The sequence below is a fragment of the Alternaria hordeiaustralica genome (assembly GCF_023758085.1).
Source record: "Alternaria hordeiaustralica strain BMP 2776 chromosome Unknown scaffold_1, whole genome shotgun sequence".
Lineage (NCBI taxonomy): Eukaryota > Fungi > Ascomycota > Dothideomycetes > Pleosporales > Pleosporaceae > Alternaria > Alternaria hordeiaustralica.
In genome coordinates this window covers 373,713-397,650 of record NW_026056773.1, presented here as the reverse complement: position 1 = coordinate 397,650, position 23,938 = coordinate 373,713, and the positions used below count along the sequence as shown (strand labels likewise).

Sequence of the window (23,938 nt, the reverse complement as noted above, 5' to 3'; positions counted from 1 at the left end):
TCTGGACTTGTTCTTCACCAATACCACCGACTGTATTTCTCAGTCAGCTTCCCTAGGATACTTGGAATACAGATCCTACCAGAGTCGAGAAGCCGCGACGATGACGAGCAAGCCTATCTTTGTGGCTACTCATCCGAGGGCCTGCTCGACAGCCTTTGAGCGGGTATGCTTGGCTTCGCCGTATCTCGCCCAATTCTAGGTTCTGACAATCCTCTAGGTGTTCATGACCCGTCACGACACACTGCAATGTGTTCACGAGCCTTTCGGCGATGCCTACTACTTTGGACCTGAGCGCCTTGCTGAGCGTTATGAGAATGACCACAAGGCCAGGAAAGAGTCTGGTTACGAGGACAGCACATACAGGACCATCTTTGATCGCATTGCGAGAGAGAACTCCGAGGTTCGTTCACTAATGCTTTTCATGTTTCTCCTCAGCTTCGTACCATTTCCCCTCACATTTTCGTTCCTACACATCCAATCGATATCTTATATTCGCAATCTCGTCATCTTGGCCGCTATTGCGTGTTGTGTGCCTCAGCCATCCGCCCGCCAGTCAGATCCCGATGAACCCCGCCCCTACTGCAACCATCCCACGCGTTCTTTCGAGCCCATCTTGCACAACATCTCGGCCTTTTAAAGCGAGCGCACCAATTTCAATGAGCCCAACACAACCCCCCGGCTTGGAAACCTCAGGAATGTGGTCTTTCACATGCCCGAAATACCGCCGAAGCATTCCGCTCCCACCAGTTCTTATTGCCTTGACTTCAGCCTTGCGATAGCCAATTTGACGAAGAACTCGGAGGCGCAAAATGTGGCTTCCTAGAAGAACTTCATGCTCACCTCTTACAGGGCAAGCGCGCCTTTATCAAAGACATGGCCCAATACTGGATTCCTCCCGTCGGCAAGCCTGCGACCATCGCACCATCTCTATCCAACTACCGCCGCGGCGTAGGAACAAACACCACCGAACTCTCGCCTGTCACCACTCGTAGCGACCCTTCCAAGCCTCCCTACCCATACGACACCAAAGGGGAGCCCAACAACCCGACCGTTATTCCCAAGGACTTGTTGGCGACCTACCACTTCACCTTCCTCATCCGCCACCCGAAATTCTCCATCCCATCTTACTACCGCTGCACCATCCCCCCGCTAGACAAAATGACTGGCTTCTACAACTTCCGTGAGGATGAAGCCGGCTACGATGAGCTCCGCCGCCTTTTCGACTACCTGCGCGCTGAAGGCCAAATCGGTCCCAAGTTCGCTGGCCAAAAGGAGTTTGACGCCAACGACCAGGCAAACGGTCACACCGGCGGCGTTGAGATCTGTGTCATCGATGCGGATGATCTGCTCGACAACCCATCCGGCATGATTGAGGCATTCTGCAAGACTACAGGAATTGAGTGGGATCCAAACATGCTCGTATGGGACACTGAGAAAGACCAAGACAAGGCCAAAGAGGCGTTCGAGAAGTGGAAGGGTTTCCATGAGGATGCTCTAGACAGTGATCGTCTGAGGGAACGCACTCACGTAAGTTTTGACAAGCTATATCATAACAGAATCAGTTGAAAAGAAGAAGTTCGCTAACAGCGAGTAGAAGAAGGAGCCAAAGAGTGACGAACAATTGTTCGCTGAGTGGAAGGAGAAGTACGGTGAAGAGGGCGCGAAGCAGATCCGGGATACCGTTGCCGCTAATGTGGAGCATTACGAGTACCTGAAGCAGTTTGCTATCAAGCTATAGAGGATTGTAAGGAAGGACGGACAGAAGGAGTATTTCAAGGCTTCGAATCGTTACCAAAACACATGGTAGATGATAGACCTAGAAGCATACAATAGGTCAGACTAGCGATAAAGAGTTTCCTTAGCAAAACACGAACATTTGACTGTAACTTTTATGAACTCCCTTACGTTGTGATATCATACACCATTCGTTCACTCCTTTAGCAACTACACCGCCACAGACCTTCACCAGACGTCCACACTCGCCTCATCAACCAACCCAACTACGCGCTCGCTTGAACGTCAGCTGACCCGCCCACCCTGCATCGCGGATACGTGCTTACGCTTACCTACATCCTACATCTTGCATCTAGGCGCCGCCACAATATCCATCTACCAAATCTACCAAATAACAAAAAAGGTCGTTGCGGTGAGTCTCCCCGTCATCAAATCACTAAACCGCCGTATCGCGGAGAAAGCCGCACAACGCAACAGAATGGTGCACGATAGGGAACATGACATAGCAACAAAGGCGAATAAGGCGAATGAATGTGGCAGATACCCCGAAGGTCACCGAGTCGGCCGCCCCCCCCGCAAACATTGTGGTTTCCCGATCATCTCCCTATCTCCTGAAGGTTACAGAAGCGGCGGCCCCGGGAATGTGATTATGTGATGACGGGACGGGGGGCTGGTGATAAGGCTGCTTGTGGTTGCAGATGCGGTCGTTGCGATAGGGGCGACTAGCCGAGGAACGGGTTCGGGGGAGAGAGAATGGGTGTTTCAAGATGATGAGGTTTTTTCTTTGTGTGTGTGGACGAGGCCCGAAGTGGGGGACCTTGGCTTGGTATTGGGGAGAAGTTTTGGGGTCAAGGAGATAGGTAGCCATGTAGGCGAGGGAGGCGGGTGGTGCGATGGTCGCAGAAGCGATGCAGGAGGACGCAGCGGTAGTATTGTTGACATGACATGGAAGCAGACGTGGTAGTAACATCGATTTCCACTAGATAGTAAGAACAACACAAAACACAAAGAATCTACTCCGCCATAATATGCTCCAAAAGCAATCATGCAACATGTACATCGTCCCCCACCCCCAGATAGTCCCAGTACAATGATAGAAATACACAAAGGTATCAAATCCGCGAAAGTAGACTCCAAAAGCGCCGAGCCCGGAACACCGACGCTTATCCGTGTGCGTAGAGAATGCGTAGTTTTGCGTGAAGAACGATGGAGATGGAAACCAAGCCTAAAGACAGAGTATGATCATACGCGTATTTGACCAAGCTCAATCTCGCGCCTCCGCTCTTCTCGGCTGAGGTTGCGCGAGTGACTGCCTCGTCCCTCTGTACTGGACGGGCGGTTCTCGCTTCGTCCGCGGCCATATTGTGTCCATTGTTCGCTGAGACTATCGGGTCTGCTGTCTGATCGGTCGCGTCCCCATTCGCCATGTGTTTGTGCAGGCGTGCCCACCAACTCCTGACTGCGCTGGTGCCTTGCCTGTTGTTCCCTGTCTTCTGGCAGGTCTATTCTGAACGTAGTGTTTATGTCGGGACTCGGCCGCGGGTCTCCTGATTTGAGGAGGAGAGCCATTTGCTGGTTCACGCGGTCGTCTTCGGAGTATAGGGCGGCGGGTGGCTGCGAGGGCGAGCGCATGGCGGTGGGGTACATGTTTGGGATGAAGTTGTTGTAGTAGTTTTGATCGGACCAGAGGTTCTGGCGCGTGTCGGTTTGTCGCTTGGACTTGACTATGCGGCGGTATGTCCAGAGGAGGAGGGAACTGTAGAGGATTGTTCCGGCGGCGCTGATGACGGTGCCGCTAATGGCGGCATTCCCCCAGTGGTAGTTGGGCGAGGAGACGAAGTTGTAGGCTATCGAGATAAGGCCGAGTGCGGAGGATGTGAGCGCAGGCCTACACATATGGTTAGTATTCCGCTGTTGGTGGAGGCATGGAGGCCTTACAGGAAGACGCCGTCGGCTTGGAAGCGCTCATTGCGACAGGCGAAGCAGAGCAGTGCTGTGAACGAGTAGCCGGCTGTAAGGAGCGCGACAACAAAGACAGATAGGACTGCTCGGCTGAACTTGAGCTCGTAGTCTTTTCTGTAGAGGCCGGGCAGTATGAGGTAGCTTCGAGGCGTTAGCATGCTTTCGTCTGGGCCGCCTCGAGACGCATCGCAAGCACTCACCCTCCGAGTATCATCCATGACGCAGCCAGGGCTATAAGGCGCCAGTACCACGGCGTGCCCTCTCTCTTCTCATGGCCCGACTCGCTGATGTTGTGATAGCTCTTGTTGCTAGAGCGCATTGAGTCGGTGGTTCGCGCCTTGCGCGGCGGGGTGCCTGGTTCGCGTCTCGGGTAGTGCCTGGCGTCTCTGCTATGACTCTCGCGCAGTGGGAGCGAGCAACCAAGAAGACGTCGGCATGCAGAGCAGAAGCGCGCGAACGATGAATAAACGAGTGACTGTAGCAAACGTCGGGTCTAGTTATGGTCGAATTCCAGAATGCGATATGAGCCTCACTGGCGCCTGGCTGTCTGCTATTCAGCCTGACGCGGTGCAGATCGCTTCGGTCCGTCAAGTGCAGGTGGATAGCCGGGGCGAAGCGGCAGGTGCACGGCGCAATGGTTCCAGCTGGTGGGAAAAACAACAACGAGCGACCAGAACAAGATGCTGTTCGTTCTTATTGAATAGCAATGAGAGCAGAGCAGTAGCGAGCGAAGACGTGGGCTGAACGGGCGGTGGGAGAAGAGGGCGCCAACGTGCTCGTACTTCGCTGAGGCGGAGGACGCCTGCATGCCCGCTCAGCCACTCGACGTCCTGCTGAGCATTGCTGCACCCCTGCCGACATGCCCCCCGTAGATCAACATGGCAGTGAGCATCTTCAATGCAGTGCATTTGACATCGCAATAAAGACTTGCTTGTAGATCAACGGCGTGGCCTCTCGTCGCGACCATCGCGACTTCTTCCGACGCTCCAACAACACCATGAATCAAGGCATCCAGTCCGCGACTCCGCTTCTCTTTGTCTCTCCCGCCTGCCCAGGGCGACCCCAGATTCCAGAACGCGTCACCTCCAATTCCCAGCCAAGCCCTCTGCCCATGTCTGCTCAATCTCGCTGACCCGCGCCGCACCTTGGGTAGTGCAGCTTACTCTATGAGCCACCGCTTCTTCTGTGATTTGCCTGCTTCCATCCTTCACTTTCCCTTCTGTTGCAGCGCTAGCGACTCTGTGCTCTCCGGTAGACACTGTTGCCGGTCAGACATGACGTCGTCGCTCCTATCGCAATGGGAAATGTTGCGACCTCATCATTGACCTTTTGTCATGGTGTTGCGAGTTGTTGGCGGTATGAGTCGGGGTCATGGCACGGGCAGTCTGCCTGGGTTGGTGTCTACGCGGTTCCGCCTACAATAGAACAAGTCCAACGGCACAGCGTCAGACTATTGATCTTGAGCAAAAGCGCATCGCGTCTGGACTCTGTTATATTGCAGGACGCTCGCTCGCAGATTTGAGAGATTCACACTCGTCGCGTATAGCAACTCTAGGCCTACAGCCTATTGCATAGCCTCGCGCACGTAGTAACCCAGCGCTACATCGTGGCATAGTACAACATCACACGCCACGACAATGCTGTTCCACGCCGATAGGTTACGGCATGAGCCGACGGTTCAGCCTCCACGATACCCGGATGATGGTGACGGACATGCGCGAATGGGCGTCAACACTGCCTTTTCTGGCAAACATCTTGTGCGCGCTCCCCTCCCCACCTAGGCAGATTTGATAGATCTGCATATGTCTTGCGATGAGAACATACTGCACCTTTCGTGACTCAACTTGAATTGATAAAATAATGTGTCGTTCCCTCGATTTCCGTTCTACACAATACACGTATGCGTATGTGGCAAGATGCGGTATCATTCGCGATGCTGATCCGCGCACCTGGTTCGAGCTGCAGGGGCAGCTTCCAGTGCCTCACATGGGCATGCGTGTCATCGGTAAAACCACACCGCATCTTACCTTGCCCACTCATCAACTGTAGGTCGTTCCGCGATCTCACTGCCTGAAGATTCGGGATCGTTTCATTCGGGGTCTCCACTAAGAGACCCGTCGGCGCTTCGGGTTCAGGGGCAAGACATTTGCGTTGATGTCGGATAGTCCGAGGAACACTTGATGAGGATGAGACGTGATGATTGAAGCAGGTAGCGGTTATCGATCTTGTCGCTGTTGTGACGTTTGCGGGTGTTTGTCACGGATTTGCGAGTGCCGAGAATTTGGGGCTGGGAATGCAGGTGCCACCGGTCCGGTTCATGCCCCACCTGCAAGCGGGAACCACGTCTTTTTTTCCATTCGATTCCTTCTGCGTAGACTAGCACGACTCAGCGCTTGAGGCACAGACAACGCACGAAAGATATATATTACATTGTTGACTTAACTCCCATCGATCCACCTACTCAACCATCTAGTTGATCAATCTTCAGTAGTATAGTGGTCAGTATTTCCGCTTGTCACCTATCAGGCAACTCGCGGGAGACCGGGGTTCAATTCCCCGCTGGAGAGCTCATTTTTTGCTTTTGCCCACGGCTTGCATCATAGGGTCGGGCCTAGGGGCAATCAGGATGGGAGTCGGTTGTGGCCTGCCACTTCTTAACCTCAACCACCACAACTCCCTACCTCGCCGGCCATTACAACGCGACGACTGCCTTATATCTTTTTGAACATCAACAGTGCTGTCTCAGTATGTTATCGGAGCTGAGAGTACTTCTGCAGTACACGCGACGCGGACCAGCATGCCACTTTTTGCTGCGCTGTGCGGACAAATGCCACTACATCTGGTCAGCTTCTTGACACGATTGACTCCTTATATCATCATCTCGTCGGGGCATCGACCTACGCAAATCCATTCAAATGCTGCTATCGTCATGATCGGACGCGAAGAAGCTTTTCTGAAGCCTCGAAGGTCTCGTTAGCTGCATTTGGTCTTCCCATGTGGAGGAACCTCTGGTCGCACACCTAGCACGCAGTTCAAATTGTCCGAACACTCCATGGCAGGTCTTCGATATCATGCGGTTTTCGTTTCTCTTCGACGCTCGACGAATCAATAACACCACGAGTCCACTCTGCTTCTGGATCGAAGTGAATCTTAGACGCACCGCAGGTGAATCACAGCTGGCGGTATTAAACACAGTGTTGACCATGCCAGACGCAATCGCCCGCAAGGTGATGCGGACCCTATGAGACTGAGCTGAAGCAGTGTAACTCAAAGTTGCATTGTTTCTATACAACTCCTAGCGCAGAGAGTTAAGGTGTGATTCGAGAGACGACCTTGTCCAAAAGTACCTGGCGTGTGCGGACGAGTCCACTATCCTGCAGGTGGTCTTCGCGTTGTCAGTGAAAGCTAATAACCGTCACCTGTTGTCTCATTAACGCATAGTCGGGTCACGGTCTAGCTTTCTGTCACTAACTCAAGCACGAGCTCCATTCACGCCTGGTCTGAGCGTTTAGTGGAGTTTTACACGCCTCACTCATATAAACACCCCCTTTTGGTGAGCAACTCTCACTATACCAGCTTTCTTCCCTACTTTCGTACAGGCAGATCTAAGTAACACATTCAGTTCCACCCCTACGGCGCAACTGGTCCGTCACACTCAACCCACATTCTTGAACTACCTGCTCACTGTTTCAGACACCTTTGTTCACAAGCCCTCTCGAACCCAACTACACCTAGCCACATAAGAACAAGACCAAAAGGTTTCAACCAGTCACTTACGCAGTTAACAAGATGTCTGCTACCAACATCGCCCCTAATGCCTCTGATGCCGTCGCCGTGGACAGCACTAACACCAACACTCCTGTTGACGCCAAACAAGAAGCTCTCAAGAAGATAGCTGCGGAGAAAGAGGCCAAGCGCATCGAAAATGTTGCCATCCAGAAGAAGAAGCTCGAAGCTGCTAAGCAAAAGGCGGCGCAAGAGTTGATGTCTAAGGGCAAGAACGCGGTCCTCAAGGCTCAGGCTAACCGGCCTTCACGACGACCGGCGAAGAAAAACCGGAAACCGCTTCCACCTCCTGCCAATCGGACTCACGAGATCGAAGCGACTATGGAGAAGACGAAAGCTAGCGCTGAAGAGAAGCGTCTTGCCCCTCTGCGGGTTGTTCGCCCAAGCTACAGCTACAGCGACATCGTTGAGCAGCGCGTTGTCGACGGCGTCGTTAAGCGGATTACTCATACCAACCGTTCTGTCCATGAGCCTTGCTCCGCCCACGTTCACGGCGACGGCATTGATCAGCGCATGGCAGACAGCGTCACTGAACCTACCTTCCAGCCCGCTGATGCGCCCGAGACTGCCCAGTCTGACACCGACGTTGAGTCAGATAAGGTCACGGAACCTGATACTGAGTCAGACGAAGACGCTCCTCAGCTAGTTCAAGAGCTTGCCTCTCCTGAGCAGGTCACTGTCCCTGAAGACGACGACGACTTTGCCGAAGCTTCCAGTATCACTGCACTACCCCACATCTACATCACTGCTCCGACACATGATGCGGATGAGGAACCTCCGATGACTGAAGATCTGGCTGAGGCAATTGACACGTCGTCCGAACCCATCATGGCAAACGTCTCTGAGGAGTCGACTTGTAGCCCTTCGGCAATTCTATCGATGCCAAACTCGACTCTTTACCCTTCGCGCCTATCCCGCGACGAAGAGGCTAAGTTGGTCGCTTTGCACGTCGCGCCCATCGTACTGCCGGTCGCTGAAGCCAAGCAGCAGAAGCTTAGCAAGGCTGAGAAGAAGGCCGCTAAGACATCTGAGGCATCTAAGGAGGTGGCCACGACGAAGTCCGATGTGGTTCAAAAGCTTCCCGAAACCGACTCTGTTGAGACTACGATGGATAATGTCGACCCAATTGTCATAGCAGAAGAACACACATACGTCACAACACTTCTGGCGAGGCCCAATGGCTCTGGTGTGACCACAGAGTCTCGCGACCTTCACGAGAAGCTCGCCGCGCTTCATGTCGCTCCACCTTCGCTGCCAGTCACTTCTCACAAGCAGCAAAAGATCCCAACAGCCAAGTCAAAAGCTACCAAAGCTGACCAGAAGAAGACTGTCACTATTGAAGAAAAAGAGCAGGACTTTGTCGCGTCTCTTCTCTCCAAGTCTAATAGCTCTGGCGTACCCAAGGAGTCTCGCGACTTTCATGAGAAGCTGGTTGCGCTTCATATCACTCCTCTCTCGGTGCCGGCCATTGCGCCCAAGCAGCAAAAGGCCTCAAAGACAAAGCAGAAGGTTATTAAACTTGATAAGAAGAAGTCCGTCGCTACGGAGAAGAAAGAGCCCGACTTCGTCGCCTCTCTTCTCTGCAAGCCCAACGGTCCGGGTGAGACCAAAGAAACCCGCGACTTTCACAACAGTCTTGTAGCTATACATGTAGCGCCAATCGAAGTTCCGGTTCCCATACAACAGGATAAGGATAAGAAATCTGAGAAGGCCAACAGGTATATTGAGACTTGGACCGCTGACCCTGATGCCGTTGATCCACTGATCAGCAGCATGGTTCCTCCCATTACTGAGGAGCCTACCCCTGCTGTTGAGGAGCTGGGTACAGAGGATGCAACGCGCGACGAGCCGTCTGTCGTCGTTGCGACTCCTATCCATGGGTTCTGGCAAACCGTTCTTTCCAAACCCACTGCCACCGAAGCCGCCACCGTCGAGCAGACCGTCATAATCCCCGACTCCGCCCCAACCACCTCCTCCCACGACGACTCTTCCTCCTCCCCCTCCTCCATCAACCCCTTCAGAACCCGCAGTCGCTCCTCAACCCACTCCACCCCGTCCATCCTTCGCGCAGCCTCAAAAGCACGCACAACCCTCCTCGGCGGCACATCCCTAGAAACCTTCATCACCACCCTCGACTTCGAACTCTGGGACGGCACAACGACCAAAGACGACATCTGCGAGGCTTTCGCTTCCCTATCTACTCACCCCACTCCCACAATTACTGGTCTAGATACCGCCAAGATCCAGCGGAAGATCAAGCTAGGTAGTACTTCGCTGTACGCGTTCCTGCATCAGATCACGTTCATGGAGGATGACGTGACGGTTGTGGGGGAGGTGATGAGGGTGTTTAGGAAGGCGGCGAGGGAGCAGGTGACGGAAACGAAATTGGAGGTTGCGCTGTGGCTTGCGGAGGAGACGGATGAGGGGGAGGGGAGGAGGCGGGGGAGGCGCGAGGAGCGGGCTTCTATGGCTGGTGGGGTTTAGGTGCGACGGTGTGGAGGTGGTTTGGGTACTCCGGAGATGGTGTGGGTAGTTTGGCTGCTCCTTTCCTTTTCTTTTCTTCCCAAAAGTTCTGCACGGGTATTTTTCATTGTTGTTGTAATGGGGCGGGTTATCATGGTTTGAGCGAGGCGTTGGGGACGACGTTTTCATATTACTATCGTCGCTCTAGGGTACCGAAGCGTGTCCTCCACGTTGGTTGAGCTTTAGGCTTCGACTCACCTGGCGCCGGGTTCGAGTTGTCTTGTCGCTCCCTACTGTGGGTACTCACTTAGCTATCCCAAGAGGCTGATGATCATTTGGTCGAAGTTAGAATTTGTGCAAGGAAACATAGGTATTAATTCAAGTGTACAACTTTACATGCTATACGAAGAGGGTGAAAACAATGCGATCGTGAATGTGACAGTTGTAACTTGTTAGTATATTGAGAGATGATTAGACGTGCACATGCATGAGAAAAGAGCTTTGTGTTCATAACTTCATTCATATACATCCAGCAACACTATTGATGTGTGCGATGCTATATACAGGGTATTCGTACGACTGCCTTAGTGGCTTAGACCTTCTGCTCCACACGGTGAGTCTGTTGCTCAGCACCACCAGCATTCTCCATCTGGTACTCAACAGCCTTCTCACCCGACTCATCCATAATCTCAGCCATGCCACCAGAGCCCTTGGTAAGCTCGGCACCCTTGCGACCAATAAGGTGCCAAGGAAGGTTGAACATCTCGTCGAGAGATTCGAGCGACTTTCCAGAAGTCTCAGGCAGGAAGAAGTACACCCAGACGAGACCGACGGCGGTGACGCAGGAGAAGAACAGCATGGTACCTCCGTGGGTCATGGAAATGAACATGAGAGGTACAGCCTTGGAATTACCGTACTGGTTGACAAAGTGGAATGTCATGGCGATGGAACCACCAAGAGCACGGAGACGGAGGGGGTAGATCTCGGAGTTGATGAGGTACTGGATCGAGTTCCATCCGAGCGCCCAACCGAAACCGGAGAAGTAGATCATGACGATGGCACCCATGGCAGCGTGCTTTTGGCTGGAGCTCTGGGGTACGCCATCGGCAACGCCGGTGTCGATGAGTAGGAAGATGGCCATGTAGAGCATGGATAGGAGTTGGAGTGTGATACCGGTGGCGAGAGAGCGCTTGCGGCCGAGGAAGTCGATGAGGAAGAAGGCGCAGATCATGGAACTGACAAACTTGACGACACCGAAGATGGCTGTAGCAAACAGCTTCTCTTGTTGACCGCTCGTGCCCATCATTTCAAAGTACTTGGGTGCGTAGCTGGAAGTCGTGTTAGTCATGTGCGCGAGGCATGGGATCTGAGTGTCAAACTTACATTGTGATGGAATTGGCTCCCGACCACTGCGATAGCAACTGCGACAGGACAGAGAGCTGAAGACGGTAGAGGTTGGCCTTGCTGGAAAAGAGCTCCCGGATGGGTCCGAGCCAAGATGTACCCATAGTGGCTTCGCGTTCGCGGTTGAGCTGGTCGTTTATGTCCATAATCTCCGAGGTGACGTAAGGGTGGTCAGCGGGGAGGTTGCGGAGTTGGGCGAGGTTGTCGAGGGCCTCCTCGTGGCGGCCGACCTTGATCAACCAACGGGAACTCTCTTTGGCGAACCAAGAGAGGGTGAAGATGAGACCGGCGAACATGATGTGCATGCTGTTGGGTACGAGCCATTGAGCATCAGTGGCAGACGAGATGTGGATGGAGGAACCCCAGGATGCGAAGTAGGCGAGCATGATACCGATGTAGACTGATCCAGCGAAAGCGCAGACACAGAGACCACGAATGGCCCTGGGCGCAGTCTCGGCCAGGTAGGTGGGAGCAACGACGGTGGTCTGTCCGATGCCGATACCAGCAATGAAGCGGCCGGCGTAGATTTGTCCAACGGAACCAGTGATAGAGCTGGTGAGGAAGATGACGATGCCGATAACCCAAACGATGCAAAGTTGGCGAGTAGCCCAGAGGCGACCAATCTTGTCGGTGATGAAGAAGGCAATCAGGGAACCCAAGATGGAACCCATCTGCACCATGGATGTGATGTTCGATAGGAGCTCTGCGATCTCGTGTTCGCTCTTGCTGCCGTCTTCTTCGAGTCCGAACTTGCGTTTGAAGGGGTCGAGTTCGGCTGTAGTACCGATGAGGCCTTCGTCGATACCACGAGCAGCGCCCATGAGACCGAAGACTAGGACGAGTTAGTTGGGTGTAGTCATATGGGAGGTGAGATAACCTACCGAAGACACCATACCAGAGACGCCAGTTAAGGCTCTCCTTGGGAGTGTGCTTCAAGTTCTCCTTCCATGGGTTCCAAACGACCATGATGGGCGATATTGGTATAGGTGGATCGGAGTAAGGTCGTGATTGAGCTGCGGAACCTACGTCTGTCGGACAGGGAGGAAAGGCAGTGACGACTCAACTGTTCAAAGGCGCATGTGCCTCTTATACTTGAACTGATGGTGGGGTACGAGATGCGGAGATCCTAGATGCAAGGCCTGCTAAATCACACCATCCATGAGACCCCAGAGTCAACCCCGGAAGCCTCTACTCCACGTTTGTCCATCGCCAGTAGCGGTCGGCGTCGGTCTTCCGAGCCAGGAATGCCGGATGACCTTCCCAACTGTGGTTTTCCCAACGTTCAATAGGTCGACCCGTCTCGTCGGCCATTGCAGGCGTTGGAACTAACCCTCGCGCAGTAAGCGGACCGCTGATCGTCTGATCAATTACCGATCAAGCGGCCACGCCGGTCGCCTCTCGTGTCTCTCACGGCAGCGCCATCTGCACGTAGGTTACATGCCCAGTAAGGAGGCGGAAAGGTTGGCAGGCTTAGGTGGAGAAAGCTTCCTTGTTCGTGCGTCTTGTGGAGCTTGGGGCCGAGCTAAGGACGAGTCAAGAACCTGGCCACCACACGATGGGAACCCCGCATTATCCCCCAAACGCTCTCGTGTCCCGGATTTCTCTTGGTCTCCCACGTTAGCTGTCAGTCGAGGAAGAGAAGCTTGTCAAGCTCCTCGTAGCGGCCGGGGAGGTGCCGTAAATGCATGCCGCGCTATTGGCTGGTACCATCCCGGGAAAATCTCGCACGCGGGATAAATTACTACGCTATTCTGACGCTGCCTCGCGACGAGACCGTTCGCCGGCAGAATTATGACCGAGAGGAGCGTCGGAGCAGGGTATCGGCTTCTGAGGTTAAGCTCCTGGACGAGACCTCGTCTCGCGGCGGTGTGTCGACACAAGCGATGCGGCTCCAACTCCTTCAGCCTTTTCCAGTAGCGCCCGCGTTGTGACTACCCCAAATGGTATCCCGTCCCTCCAATGCATCTGCCGTGGGGACTACACTATCGGACATAGATACGGCGCATGCAAGATATTTTGGTAGGACTAACGGTACGCAGGTGTGAAAATGTGTCGCTTCTTCGGTCGCTCTGGCGCTGATACGAGTCCTGGTTGTCGGAGCCTCTGATGGGTCGTAGGACAATGATCCGACTCTTGGCTCTGTACTTGGCTCTGTACCCCAAAGTCCAGCAGGAAGGTTGTATTCTGCCGTAGTGGCAGCTGGATCGTTGAACCCACAACGGCAAGCACAACATCTCCAAGCGCTTTGTTGTCTTGACGAAAGCCCAGACCGCCGGGGTTCTTCTCGTCTCCACCAAGCTTTGCATTCGCAGTGCATCTTGTCATGCGATGCGAAGAAACAGACAGGTCTAGAGGTGTGATACGTCCACCACCCCCGGTCGGAGCTCCGAGTGTTATCGGTGCGAGCGCAGGCGCTTTGACTTGGGGTCTCCACACACACGAGGTGCGCGTGAGATGGTTAGCGAAGACCAAGATTGCCATGCCTTCACCAAGTGCTTGTGAACAGCGCAAGCCGTTGTGCCAAAGGACGCCCAAGTGCTTGTCCTACACGTCAACAGAGCAACATTCTTGCTACATCGTATCTTTCGTAGGCATCATCGAGGCCATGTCCTCTCCTCTGAAGCGCTGCGATAAATTTGAAAATCATGCGGGCATCCTTCTGGTCCACAGCGGGCGAGATTGATCGGCTGGTCGGCGATGCCAGTGGGTCTAATCCTTCCTCTTATGCATCGTGTATACAAACGGCTACCGTCGAAGCCACAAGACTCCAAGTGTCGGTGATTGCCGTGCATGAGACATCTACTGAGGTGGTGTTGTGTTCAATTCCCGTTGACGGCTAGGTCGCCCTCAACAGACATTGGCTTTCGTTCAACACATCCATCCAGACATCGTGTGCGTATGTCCGCGGGCGGAGGTGTTGGATGATCGGGTGGATACGGACGCTGACAAACGCCTCTGAACTGATTAGCCGCCTTGGAAAGCATATGGGGTGGAAAGCACGCACTTACGAGCTCATTGTGGGTATCAACCAAGACGGACCAAGGCGCCAATGTTGGGGATAAGACCCATTTATACGTCTTGTAATCACGACAACTGATTCAAGCCGTGCGGAGAAATGGGACCCGGGGTACGAGGTTCACATGTCACTCTGACAGGGCGCCTGAAGGGTCCTCTACGGTTATCCGGAACTAGTTGTGGGGAGAGTGTGACTGAACGTTAGATCTGGGGTGGTGGGAAAATGTCGGTGTGTTGGCGGCAAATGAGATGGCGAGATGTTTGTACCTAGGTAAGCGGCAGTTAGGCGATGAAGCACGTGTTGATGATATGCCGTGGCCCCGAGGGAAGTGACAACCAGGGAGTAGGCGCGATGAAGTGAAGGACAATCTAAGGTAGGTGCGATAAGACCACGGCTGCGCAACAGTGCGCGATGATGAGCACGTCGCGCCTTCAGTTCAGAACGTAAGTGAGTGTAATTATTTTTTCTATACCTGCACTGCCTTGGTATCGAATTGACTGCAGAACTGTTGGCACACCGATGTCGTGCCATTATGTCGACATCGTGCCCGGGTTCCCGGAAAAGGCAACCGCGGACCCTCTATGCCGAGTTCGCTCAATCCTCCTCAGAGTCCCCCTCAGCATCCTCTTCCTCCCCCACAAACCTAGCCCGCTTACTCGGACTGACCTCACCACCATCCTCGCGCCCTCTCTTCTCAGCCCTGGGAGTCTCTTCCTGCTCCTGCGCCCACAGTGCCAACTCCAACTCCTCTATCAAATCCACATCATCAGCTTCACCCTCCACATGACTCTCTTCCCTGTTCCTAGACTGCTCTATTGCCATCTCTAGGCCCTCATCAACCCTCGACGCGCGCTGTCGGTAGCAAACGTTGCCATTCTTTCCGTGCTCGTGGTAGCGGTTGCACCATGCGCCCTCAGTGCTCTCCTCAATCTTCAGTGTGAGGTTGCGACGGACCATGCGCAGACTTGTTTGCATGATGTCGAAGAGGAGCTCGGGGTGTAGAGCGAAGCCCTTGCGTGTGACCTTTCCGATGATGTGCTCGGTCTTGTCGCCGCCCAGGGCGAGTGCATCGGCCCAGAGGAGTCTCGCTCCACACCTAGGTGATGTGTGCGTGTAAAGCAAGTTGAGGAGATCAGTATGGACCGATGTAACATCTTTGTCAAGTTCAGGATCCGTGACCTCCAAGTCGTAGTCTCTAGGAAACTGATCAAACTCCGCCGGGATATTCTTGCCCTTCCGCCACGCCTGTTGTGCGACTCGCTTGCGCCGATTGAGCGCTCGGTTCGGGAGCCAGATTTCCTCTGTCTTCTCCTCATCCTTCTTCTCGTCCTTTTCCTTATCTTCTTGCGCCTTTTTGCGCTGGTCGTGGAACTTGCGGATCCATGTGTCGGCTACCATGTCGCAGAGATCCCAGAACTTCTCTTGGTAGCAGACAATGTATAACTGGGTGAGGGTCTTGGCGCTGTAGGGTAGGGCCTGGTATGGGTTGGCGGCGTCGGTGAGGCCGGGAAGGTCGAGGCTGATTTTGGCGTTGCTCTTGAGGTTGCTCAGGATGAGGTATATTTCTTTGTCTGCTATGAACGGGGGAGGCACTGCAGGGGACGCGAACATCCCGTATTGTTCGACTGATTTCCTAGCTGCGGCGCTAAACGGCGTGGAGTTCTTGGGCGGACGACCTCTTGGCTTTGGTGTCTTTGGTGGCTGCTTGATCTGCTCTTGGGCCTTGTGTGTAACGTACGCTGGAATGAGGTCAGCAATCTGTGATCATAACACAAGAGAGAGGAGCACTCACATGGATCGCTCGCCATAGACCCTCTGCCATCGTTTCTAGCATCTTCCTCAGCCTGATCAATGAAGGCATCGATCTCGCTACCCTGAGCCGCGTCGTACTGGTTTGGCTTGTTGACTGCTCGTCCGGTGCGAGTTGTCACCGGCGCCGCCTCTCCGGATTGCTGAGGAAGGTCGTCATCTTGATCTTCGCTCGCGCCATATCCCGGTGTCGCGTCGCGCTCCTGCGCTGGGCTGTCCGATCTTCCCACCGAAGGCTTGAACAGTAGCTTGGGTCCCGGTCTATCGGGCGCAGCTTCTGGCGCTGACGGCGCTGGGGTAGCTGACTTCGAGGCTCTGCCTTTCGGTCGGCCGCCACCACGACTACCACCTTTGGCGCTACCGCGAGGACGTCCCGGCGGCTTTCCCGTCGTGACTGTCTTCTGTTTTCCCATCGAGCTGTTGATGAAGGTTTCCTGATGATGTGAACCCGCGGTGAGGTCGATGAGTCGCTAAGTATGTGATCGGTCTGCGGTTGAGAACGAGGGAGTAGTTGCGTTGGTGTTACAGACTAACCGTTGTAGAAGAGAGAAACTAAGAGAACCTTCGTAGCCTGTTTTGCTAAACTGTAGTGAAGGTGAGCGGTTATCGCTCGATGCGTCCAGGCACGCTAGGCTCCGAGACTGTAGAACAATAGGACGAGCAGACATGCGACAATAGTGAGAAATCCAAAGCGATGCAACCCCATTGGCATAGTGAATACCGAATAGGCACAGGAGCTTGCGCGCTCCCGAAGTGAGAGCGAGATTCTGACCTCTGACAGACACGTCATCAAGACCAACGGTCGTGCGCTTTCATCACCATAGTATTGAGAAGAGGAGAAATTGGTCTACGCCACTCTACAAGCATGGAAAGTTCAATCAAGGTCTATCATGTGCAATGCCCGAAGAATGAACGAAGAATGGAACCAACAACAAACCTAGAAACCAAATTCAGCCCCCGGCCCGGGGTAACCTCTGCGTCTCACCTCCAACTCCTTCTCCTTCGCCTCATACCTCGTGTAAAGCCGTTCCGCTCTCAAGACGCACTCCTGACAAAAGATAACGCCGGAGTCCTTGTTGAGAAGAAGTGCCAAGGGATGCGTCGGGCAGGGCTTGTCAGACTCACAGTTCTGACCACAAGGTTGCTGAGCAACACAGTAGACCTTGTGGCCACATTGTAAATTGTGCTCTTGGAGGTCTGGGTTGGGGAACGGTGCCGCCAATATGGCGTCGACCAGGTCGTTCGGGATCTGGAGAGCCGCTACAATTTCACCGCGTGTGAGGGCGAGAGAACGTCGACGGTATTTCTGGAAGAGGTAGTGGTCTACTGGAATTCCCTGACAGACTTCGCAATAGAGGGGTTCTTGACGCGGCCGAAAGTCAGTGGGCAGGATACTTATGAGCCTTGGACTAGAAGAGGACGCATTAGCGATTGACAGAACCTAAAAGCTTCGTCGATAACATACGCCGTGGGTGACTTTACGAGGGTCTCTGAGAACTGTGGGTTGGCCCCATTTATGGGGTATCGGCAGTTGCTACCGCATCTCGTATCCGACCCATCGATAACGACAACATGGCCGCAGTCGAGGAGGTGAAACATGTTCGGCGCGGTTCGACCGTGGTCGTCTACAGTGCCGCTACATGGTCTGATCGTCCGTATCGCACTTGTGACCCTCTCGACGCTGTCTTGTGGTGTGTCCCGCCTTTGTTGCTCCGTTAGAGCTGGGGCCCAGGGCATGTTGAAGGGTAGCGAGGTTGTAGATAGCGGGTAATCGTGATGGTTGATAACTTTAGAAGAGGATTCCCTTAGTACAATTGTCTGTCGAGCGTCCAGTAACAATATCGATAAATGCTTGCGGGGCGGTTGTTAGACAGCCGAGTGACCACAAGGTGCAAACGCGCGTACGAATAACGTGAAAGTGAATCGAAGAAGTGGAAAATCAGGCAGCAAGTCCGAGCTCCCCAACAATACTCTTGCCTCCAGTTTCATTTTCGCGACAGCTCTTGACTAACTTTCGAACACCGCCGGAAGTCGCAATGGCAGCGAATCAAGAGGAGTTCATCCGCATCGGCTTGCGCGCGACGACAAGCAGCGATGATACACCGACGCTGTGTGCAATCTGTCTTGATGAGCTACAGTCGGGCCAGGAGGTCGACGAGATTCGCCGTTGCGGCCACACTTTCCACAGACATTGCTTGCTGGCCTGGCTCAACTCATGGAACACACAACATAGCAGCTGTCCGAACTGTCGCCTGCCGCTCTTTCCGAGTCGCCACCCTCTACCTGTAAGCATTGTTTACAGAAGTAATCCACGCGCATTCACTAATCGTGACGACGCAGCCACCTTTGAGTGATGTCGATGAACAAGGAGATCTGGCGGGCCTATTCACGAGCTTAGACGAACTAAGTAACACCGTGTCCATGCTGGGAGACACGGTGGTAGCTTTTCGCAACCACAACAACCTACTCCTGAGCGAGCTTAGGCGCCATAACCTTGATGTTCCTGATGCATCGCCAAGCGATCCTCGATTCCGACGTGCTTTAGAAGCCGTTCACGAGTTGAAACCGGTGCCTTCATGTATCATGCCCGACCCGGCAACAGGCGAATACACACCTATAGAGGAGCGTTATCGCAGACTAAAAATCTTGGAAACAGACCGAATTTCCGGCGTCGCTCTCGAGGACCGCTGGAGGAATCGCTCTGCCTTCGTGCGCGACCTGGAGCGATTGGAGCAGCTTCGTCTCCATCTTGGTCCCCAACCGGCTTCAGACAACCGTCCCGAGCCAGGTCTAGACCAGACAAGGTTGCTTATCGAATATGGCGCCCTCTTGAACAAACTCATGCCTGACAACTGGCACTTCACTCCCGACGAGACCGGGGCTATGCGCAGCGAATGGCTAAGAAGTGCTGTTGTTGGCAGCTTTGATCGGGAGCTCCTGCAAGAGACAAGGTTGTTCTCACTTCTCTCGATCGCAACTGAAAGGGACACCAGGCAAGCGCTTGAGGGTATTTCGGAACGAGCAGTAAGGTTTATGCTTGCAGACTACAGACACAATTGGTTTGTGAACGCAGGCATTTTCCGTCACTACATGGCCAGCGAAAGCCAGTTTGGTGGATCATCGACTGTCGTACCTACACCACAGGCGTTCATGGTAGAACGTCCAGCACGACAGCGAGAAGTGTCTTCGTCGCGTCCGGGCGAAGGTAGTAGATGGCAACCGGGTATGTCGCCGTTCAGGTCCTCGGCCGCTCAGAGCCAGAGTATGAGAGTTAGTTGGTTCGATGAGATGCCGCGTGGAGCCAATGCAGAAGCTCTGCTTGACCCGGAGTATCTCCAGTGGCGGCAAGAGCAGGGTGAACCGTCAAGATTCAACAGTCCCATAGCCGTGGGAGGAGCAAGCCGTACCATGAGTGCTGAACCTGTCGCTGCACAACAACAGACCCGGCCCGTCGTCAATGGGGGTAGCAGTACGTTCACACAACTGCCTCGTACACCGGACATGGACGAACTTGTGCGACCACCCCAGAACAGAGAGCCAGATCTCCACCCGGAGCAGATGAGTCAGCGGGGAGAAATACATGAGGCCATCTTCAGCGAGCTGCAACCGCTAATCCCTGGACCCCAAGCACAAACAGAGGCATCCAGACAGTGCCCTCGCCAGGCCATTCACGACCGCAGCGTGCAGACCAATGCGAACGCCATGGGTGCTCGGATGATTCGCATATTCCGACACACTCTTCATCGACGCCGGTCAAGGTAGAAGAATACATTGCAAACGGCGAAGATGGAAGTCATGAGGGAGACGGAGGGCGTTTGAGTGAGGAGTCAAAGGTGTGGGCGACAGACGAGATCAGGAGAGGCGAGGGACATGAAGGTATAGTGACCTGCAATATTCGTGAAGAGACGAGTTCCAATGCAAGTAAGGCCTCGTGTTCAGTGTCTGATGTTGACCTCAGGTGATGTCGTACCTAGGTGGTGATGTGTGAAGCATGCCGAGGGGGAAGTTGGATGACTGAGCGGATGACTAAGCCACCAGCTGCAAACGCGCCAAACAACAGGGAAGGCGGCTGTTCGCTGATAGGTGTAGCCCGCAGCTATCACACCTCACTCACCCAGCGCGCCTGCTCGTCTAGTCTGCCTCGCCATCTGGACTGTGCCTGCTAATGGAGACGCGGCTGCTGCTCCTACAGGACGCTGGACTCGCTGGGGGTGGCTCATAGCCCGCAATTCCGAAAGGTACCCATCCAATTGTCCCGCCCCAAGCATGCCACTCTCGTCGGCTATCGCGAAACATCCCGCCCGCCATGTCTGACGGCGGCCCTGGGCACCTCCAGCCGCCGTCTCTCTCTGCCCACGACGTGTCGCCGCTGATGGGCTCGCTCTCTAATGTGCTCGCAGGAACTTCTCACCACGCCGGCCACAGGTTGCCCACCATTCAGCCTGCATCGCCGCCGAACAAAGGCGCGCCGCACGCTTCCACGACGCCCCCGCGTTCTGCCTTCTTTTCCGTAGCCAGGGGCCACCCACATGCGACTGCCATTGCCAGCTCTGGCTCCTCGACTACCGAATCTTTCTCCGAGTTGACGTCGTCGTCGTCACGGGACTCGCTTCCCAATCCCCCCGGGCGCAACGCCCCTACCACGCCCCAGAAACAGGCGCGCACCACCAGGCGGAAACACTCGAACAAGTCCACGGGCCGATGGAGTAGGGGAGGCGGCTCGTCAGATGATACCGGCTCCGACCGCAAACCCCCCACCTCGCAGCCCGTAGAGCCCGCGCAGAGCGCTGCTCGCTCACCCCCGACTGCGTCCAAGACGCGCCAGCACCCCTCTATTGCTACCAACACCGCCTCGACGAGCCAGCCGCGATTCATGGCAACAACCTTTGGCGGTCCTTCGGGTGATTCGCGACGGGGAGTCGTCTCTCCTCGCCCTAAGGGACGCGGTATGACGCAGCCACACCCTATACACATGTCATGTCTGACTGGCCTATGCAGAAGCGAAGAACACCCTCTGCCGCAATGTCACCATCTACGGACACTGCCGGTACGAAAACAGTAAGTGCTGCTGGCCGCACCTGCCGAATCTTGTGGTGACCCTGTCTAGCCTGCCCCTACATCCACGACACCCTCAAGTTGGGCCAGAACGAAAACGCCAAAAAGAGGTTTAATGTCGACTCTCCTTCCTTCACGCCTCTGCAGGCGAGCACCAATGGATCTGTGACCCCGTCTTCTCGCAGTGCCGCTATCTCGCCCAAGGCGGCTAATGCTGCCGTCTTTACTCCCAAATCGCAACGCTCCGGTGAGTCCTGAGCATTCGCAAATGACTTCTATATGCATGCTGATCGTCTCAGCCGTCACCACCCCGCATATGCACGCGAAAGAACCCGCCATTGATTGGAATTCACATGACTTCCAAGATTTTGTCCCGCAGTCTTTTGAGGGTCAGCAGATGGTGCGTGGCTTTACTTGATATATCTGTCTTCAATTCGTGACCTTGGAGCACGTTCTTACATCCAGTTCTCGACTCACAACGCCCTAGGTGGACCCTAATGTGGGCTACGATCCTTTCAGCACACCGTCCAGCATCTCTACCCTGGCAGGTGCAACCCACCAAGCTGCTACCATCAACCCGTATGCACAAGATGCTTCGACGACGTATTTCCAGAACGCCAACGCGTTTCAAACTCCCGCATACCATCTGTACTGGCCGGTAGGGCCTCAGCCGACGGGTCTGCTTGCTTACCAGCGCACTGCACATGACTTCTTCATACCTGACGCTCTTCGGGAAGAGTTGCAAAAGAAGGCGGATATTGCACGTCAGGTCGCGCCGAATAGTACTTTGCCGGTCATTGAGCAGTTTCACTCCTTGTTTTGTTTAGACATGTCACCCCAGAAAAACACGGCTCCATTTGGGTACGCCAGCTGGATCTACAAAGCTGTGTCAAGCAAAGATGGCAAGACGTATGCGCTACGCCGCCTGGAAAACTTTCGCCTTACAAGCGAGACTGCAATTCGCTCCGCCCAGCCATGGAAACGCGTTTTGAACGGCAATGTGGTTACAATCCACGAAGCATTCACTACTCGAGCTTTTGGCGATAGTTCTCTAATCTTAGTCACGGACTACCATCCAAATTCGAAGTCACTTGCTGATGAGCATTTCAAGCCGGTGCAGCGTTTCCACGGGAGGCAACCTGCATCATCGCACGTACCGGAGCAAGTGTTATGGGGCTACATTGTTCAAATTGCATCGGCTCTAAAGGCCATACACGGTTCGGGTCTCGCAGCGCGCCTCATTACGCCTTCGAAAATACTGTTGACGTCAAAGAATCGGATACGACTCAACGCATGCAGTATTATGGACATAGTCCAGTTTGACAATGCGCGTCCCGTGCCCGAACTGCAAGCAGACGACCTCGTTCAGCTAGGACGACTGATACTTTGCATCGCGAACAACAACGCCACAGCCCACTTGCAGATGCAAAAGTCGATGGACTATATCACTAGAAGTTATACAGCTCGTCTCAAGGAGTGCGTGCAATGGCTGCTCAACCCTCAACCAGCACCAGGAGCACCATCGTCTCCCACAACACCGGCGCCGATGCAGAAAGACATTGACACTTTCCTGGGAGGTATTGCTGACCAGTTTGCATCGGTTTTCGACAGTGAGCTACATGCTCAAGACACGCTTACAGTGAACCTCGGCAAAGAGTTGGAATCATCGAGACTGGTTCGTTTGCTGGTCAAGCTCAATATGATCAACGAGCGACCAGAACTAGACGCCTCCCAAAACATGCCCGGCAACAGCGGCGCAAATCCATCATCGGTATGGGCAGAGACTGGAGAGCGCTACTACCTCAAGCTGTTCCGCGACTACGTCTTCCACCAGGTAGACGCCAACGGACACCCAGTCACCGACCTCGCGCACGTTCTCGACTGCTTGAACAAGCTCGACGCCGGGACCGACGAGAAGATACCGCTCGTCAGCCGCGACGAGCAAAACGTGCTGATAGTGAGCTACCGCGAAGTAAAGCGGGCACTAGAGTCAGCATTCCAGGACCTGGTCCGGGCGGGACGTGTTTCGGGGAAATAGGATTCCTCAACCCCCAGTCCACCCAGCTAGCAGCATCGTTATGGATGGACGGAAGAAAAAGGGTTTCTCATTAAAGGGGCTGCGGCGAGACTTGGGTCGTCGACAAAGGGCCCAGACGACGCGAATGTGAATGTTGTTTGTGAAGAGGAAGAAACGATTGGATGGACGAATGAATTGGAATGGGTTGGAGAGGAGCTGTTGGAGATGCTTGCATGAGTTGCGTATTACTGTTGTATCGAAGGAAAACAAGATGGGGATAGTAGGGATTAGAGGAAACACGTATTATTCATAGCGCAATGAAAACGCAATTCTAGCTTCACATGAGATCTGTTCGTGACTGTCACTTCAATCATCTAGGAGTATGTACATATACAGCAAACGACATATTATTATACTGGCGTACAAAGGCCTTGTCAAGACTTTAATCCTTTTTTTCTCTCCGCGCCGCAAAGCCTAGACCATCTATAGAGTCAAAGAGATAAACACTCGTACAAGATAAAAAGCTAGAAGCTAAAAAAAACGAATGGAGAAAGTTGAAGCAGACAAGTGAAGTCGCAAATCACTACAAATTGAGTAGGTGAAAACAAGAAAAGAAGGAAACATGAAGAGAGAAAAACAGGATACAGAAGATCTGATCTGTACACATGCATGTCCGCCAAAATCACCCACCA

The 23,938-nt window shown here is 54.0% G+C and overlaps 7 protein-coding genes and 1 non-coding gene across 8 annotated transcripts; 5 read left to right on the top strand and 3 right to left on the bottom strand.

Annotated features, from left to right (window-relative positions):
• Positions 1-223: 223 nt before the first annotated feature.
• Positions 224-1,738, top strand: J4E84_000148 (uncharacterized protein; the record flags this gene model as incomplete). The annotated part of the gene is made up of 3 exons (XM_049382791.1): positions 224-400; positions 850-1,527; positions 1,595-1,738. 3 exons carry the CDS (start codon positions 224-226, stop codon positions 1,736-1,738), a joined length of 999 nt encoding a protein of 332 aa, XP_049248309.1.
• A 1,238-nt stretch (positions 1,739-2,976) lies between these two features.
• Positions 2,977-4,015, bottom strand: J4E84_000147 (uncharacterized protein; the record flags this gene model as incomplete). The annotated part of the gene is made up of 3 exons (XM_049382790.1): positions 2,977-3,622; positions 3,673-3,837; positions 3,897-4,015. The coding sequence occupies 3 exons, from the start codon at positions 4,013-4,015 to the stop codon at positions 2,977-2,979; spliced, it is 930 nt and encodes a 309-aa protein (XP_049248308.1).
• Positions 4,016-6,177: 2,162 nt separating this feature from the next.
• On the top strand, positions 6,178-6,263 carry J4E84_000146. The gene has a single exon. It is a non-coding gene; the product is annotated as a tRNA-Asp (tRNA).
• A 1,222-nt stretch (positions 6,264-7,485) lies between these two features.
• On the top strand, positions 7,486-9,966 carry J4E84_000145 (uncharacterized protein; the record flags this gene model as incomplete). Its single annotated transcript, XM_049382789.1, has 1 exon — positions 7,486-9,966. One exon carries the CDS (start codon positions 7,486-7,488, stop codon positions 9,964-9,966), a length of 2,481 nt encoding a protein of 826 aa, XP_049248307.1.
• Positions 9,967-10,537: 571 nt separating this feature from the next.
• J4E84_000144 (uncharacterized protein) lies at positions 10,538-12,315 on the bottom strand (the record flags this gene model as incomplete). Its single annotated transcript, XM_049382788.1, has 3 exons — positions 10,538-11,273; positions 11,329-12,181; positions 12,231-12,315. 3 exons carry the CDS (start codon positions 12,313-12,315, stop codon positions 10,538-10,540), a joined length of 1,674 nt encoding a protein of 557 aa, XP_049248306.1.
• A 2,644-nt stretch (positions 12,316-14,959) lies between these two features.
• J4E84_000143 (uncharacterized protein) lies at positions 14,960-16,587 on the bottom strand (the record flags this gene model as incomplete). The annotated part of the gene is made up of 2 exons (XM_049382787.1): positions 14,960-16,104; positions 16,158-16,587. 2 exons carry the CDS (start codon positions 16,585-16,587, stop codon positions 14,960-14,962), a joined length of 1,575 nt encoding a protein of 524 aa, XP_049248305.1.
• Positions 16,588-18,757: 2,170 nt separating this feature from the next.
• On the top strand, positions 18,758-19,936 carry J4E84_000142 (uncharacterized protein; the record flags this gene model as incomplete). The annotated part of the gene is made up of 1 exon (XM_049382786.1): positions 18,758-19,936. One exon carries the CDS (start codon positions 18,758-18,760, stop codon positions 19,934-19,936), a length of 1,179 nt encoding a protein of 392 aa, XP_049248304.1.
• A 544-nt stretch (positions 19,937-20,480) lies between these two features.
• On the top strand, positions 20,481-23,267 carry PAN3 (PAB-dependent poly(A)-specific ribonuclease subunit 3; the record flags this gene model as incomplete). The annotated part of the gene is made up of 5 exons (XM_049382785.1): positions 20,481-21,120; positions 21,173-21,232; positions 21,282-21,476; positions 21,529-21,629; positions 21,717-23,267. The coding sequence occupies 5 exons, from the start codon at positions 20,481-20,483 to the stop codon at positions 23,265-23,267; spliced, it is 2,547 nt and encodes an 848-aa protein (XP_049248303.1).
• Between the last annotated feature and the right edge of the window lie 671 nt (positions 23,268-23,938).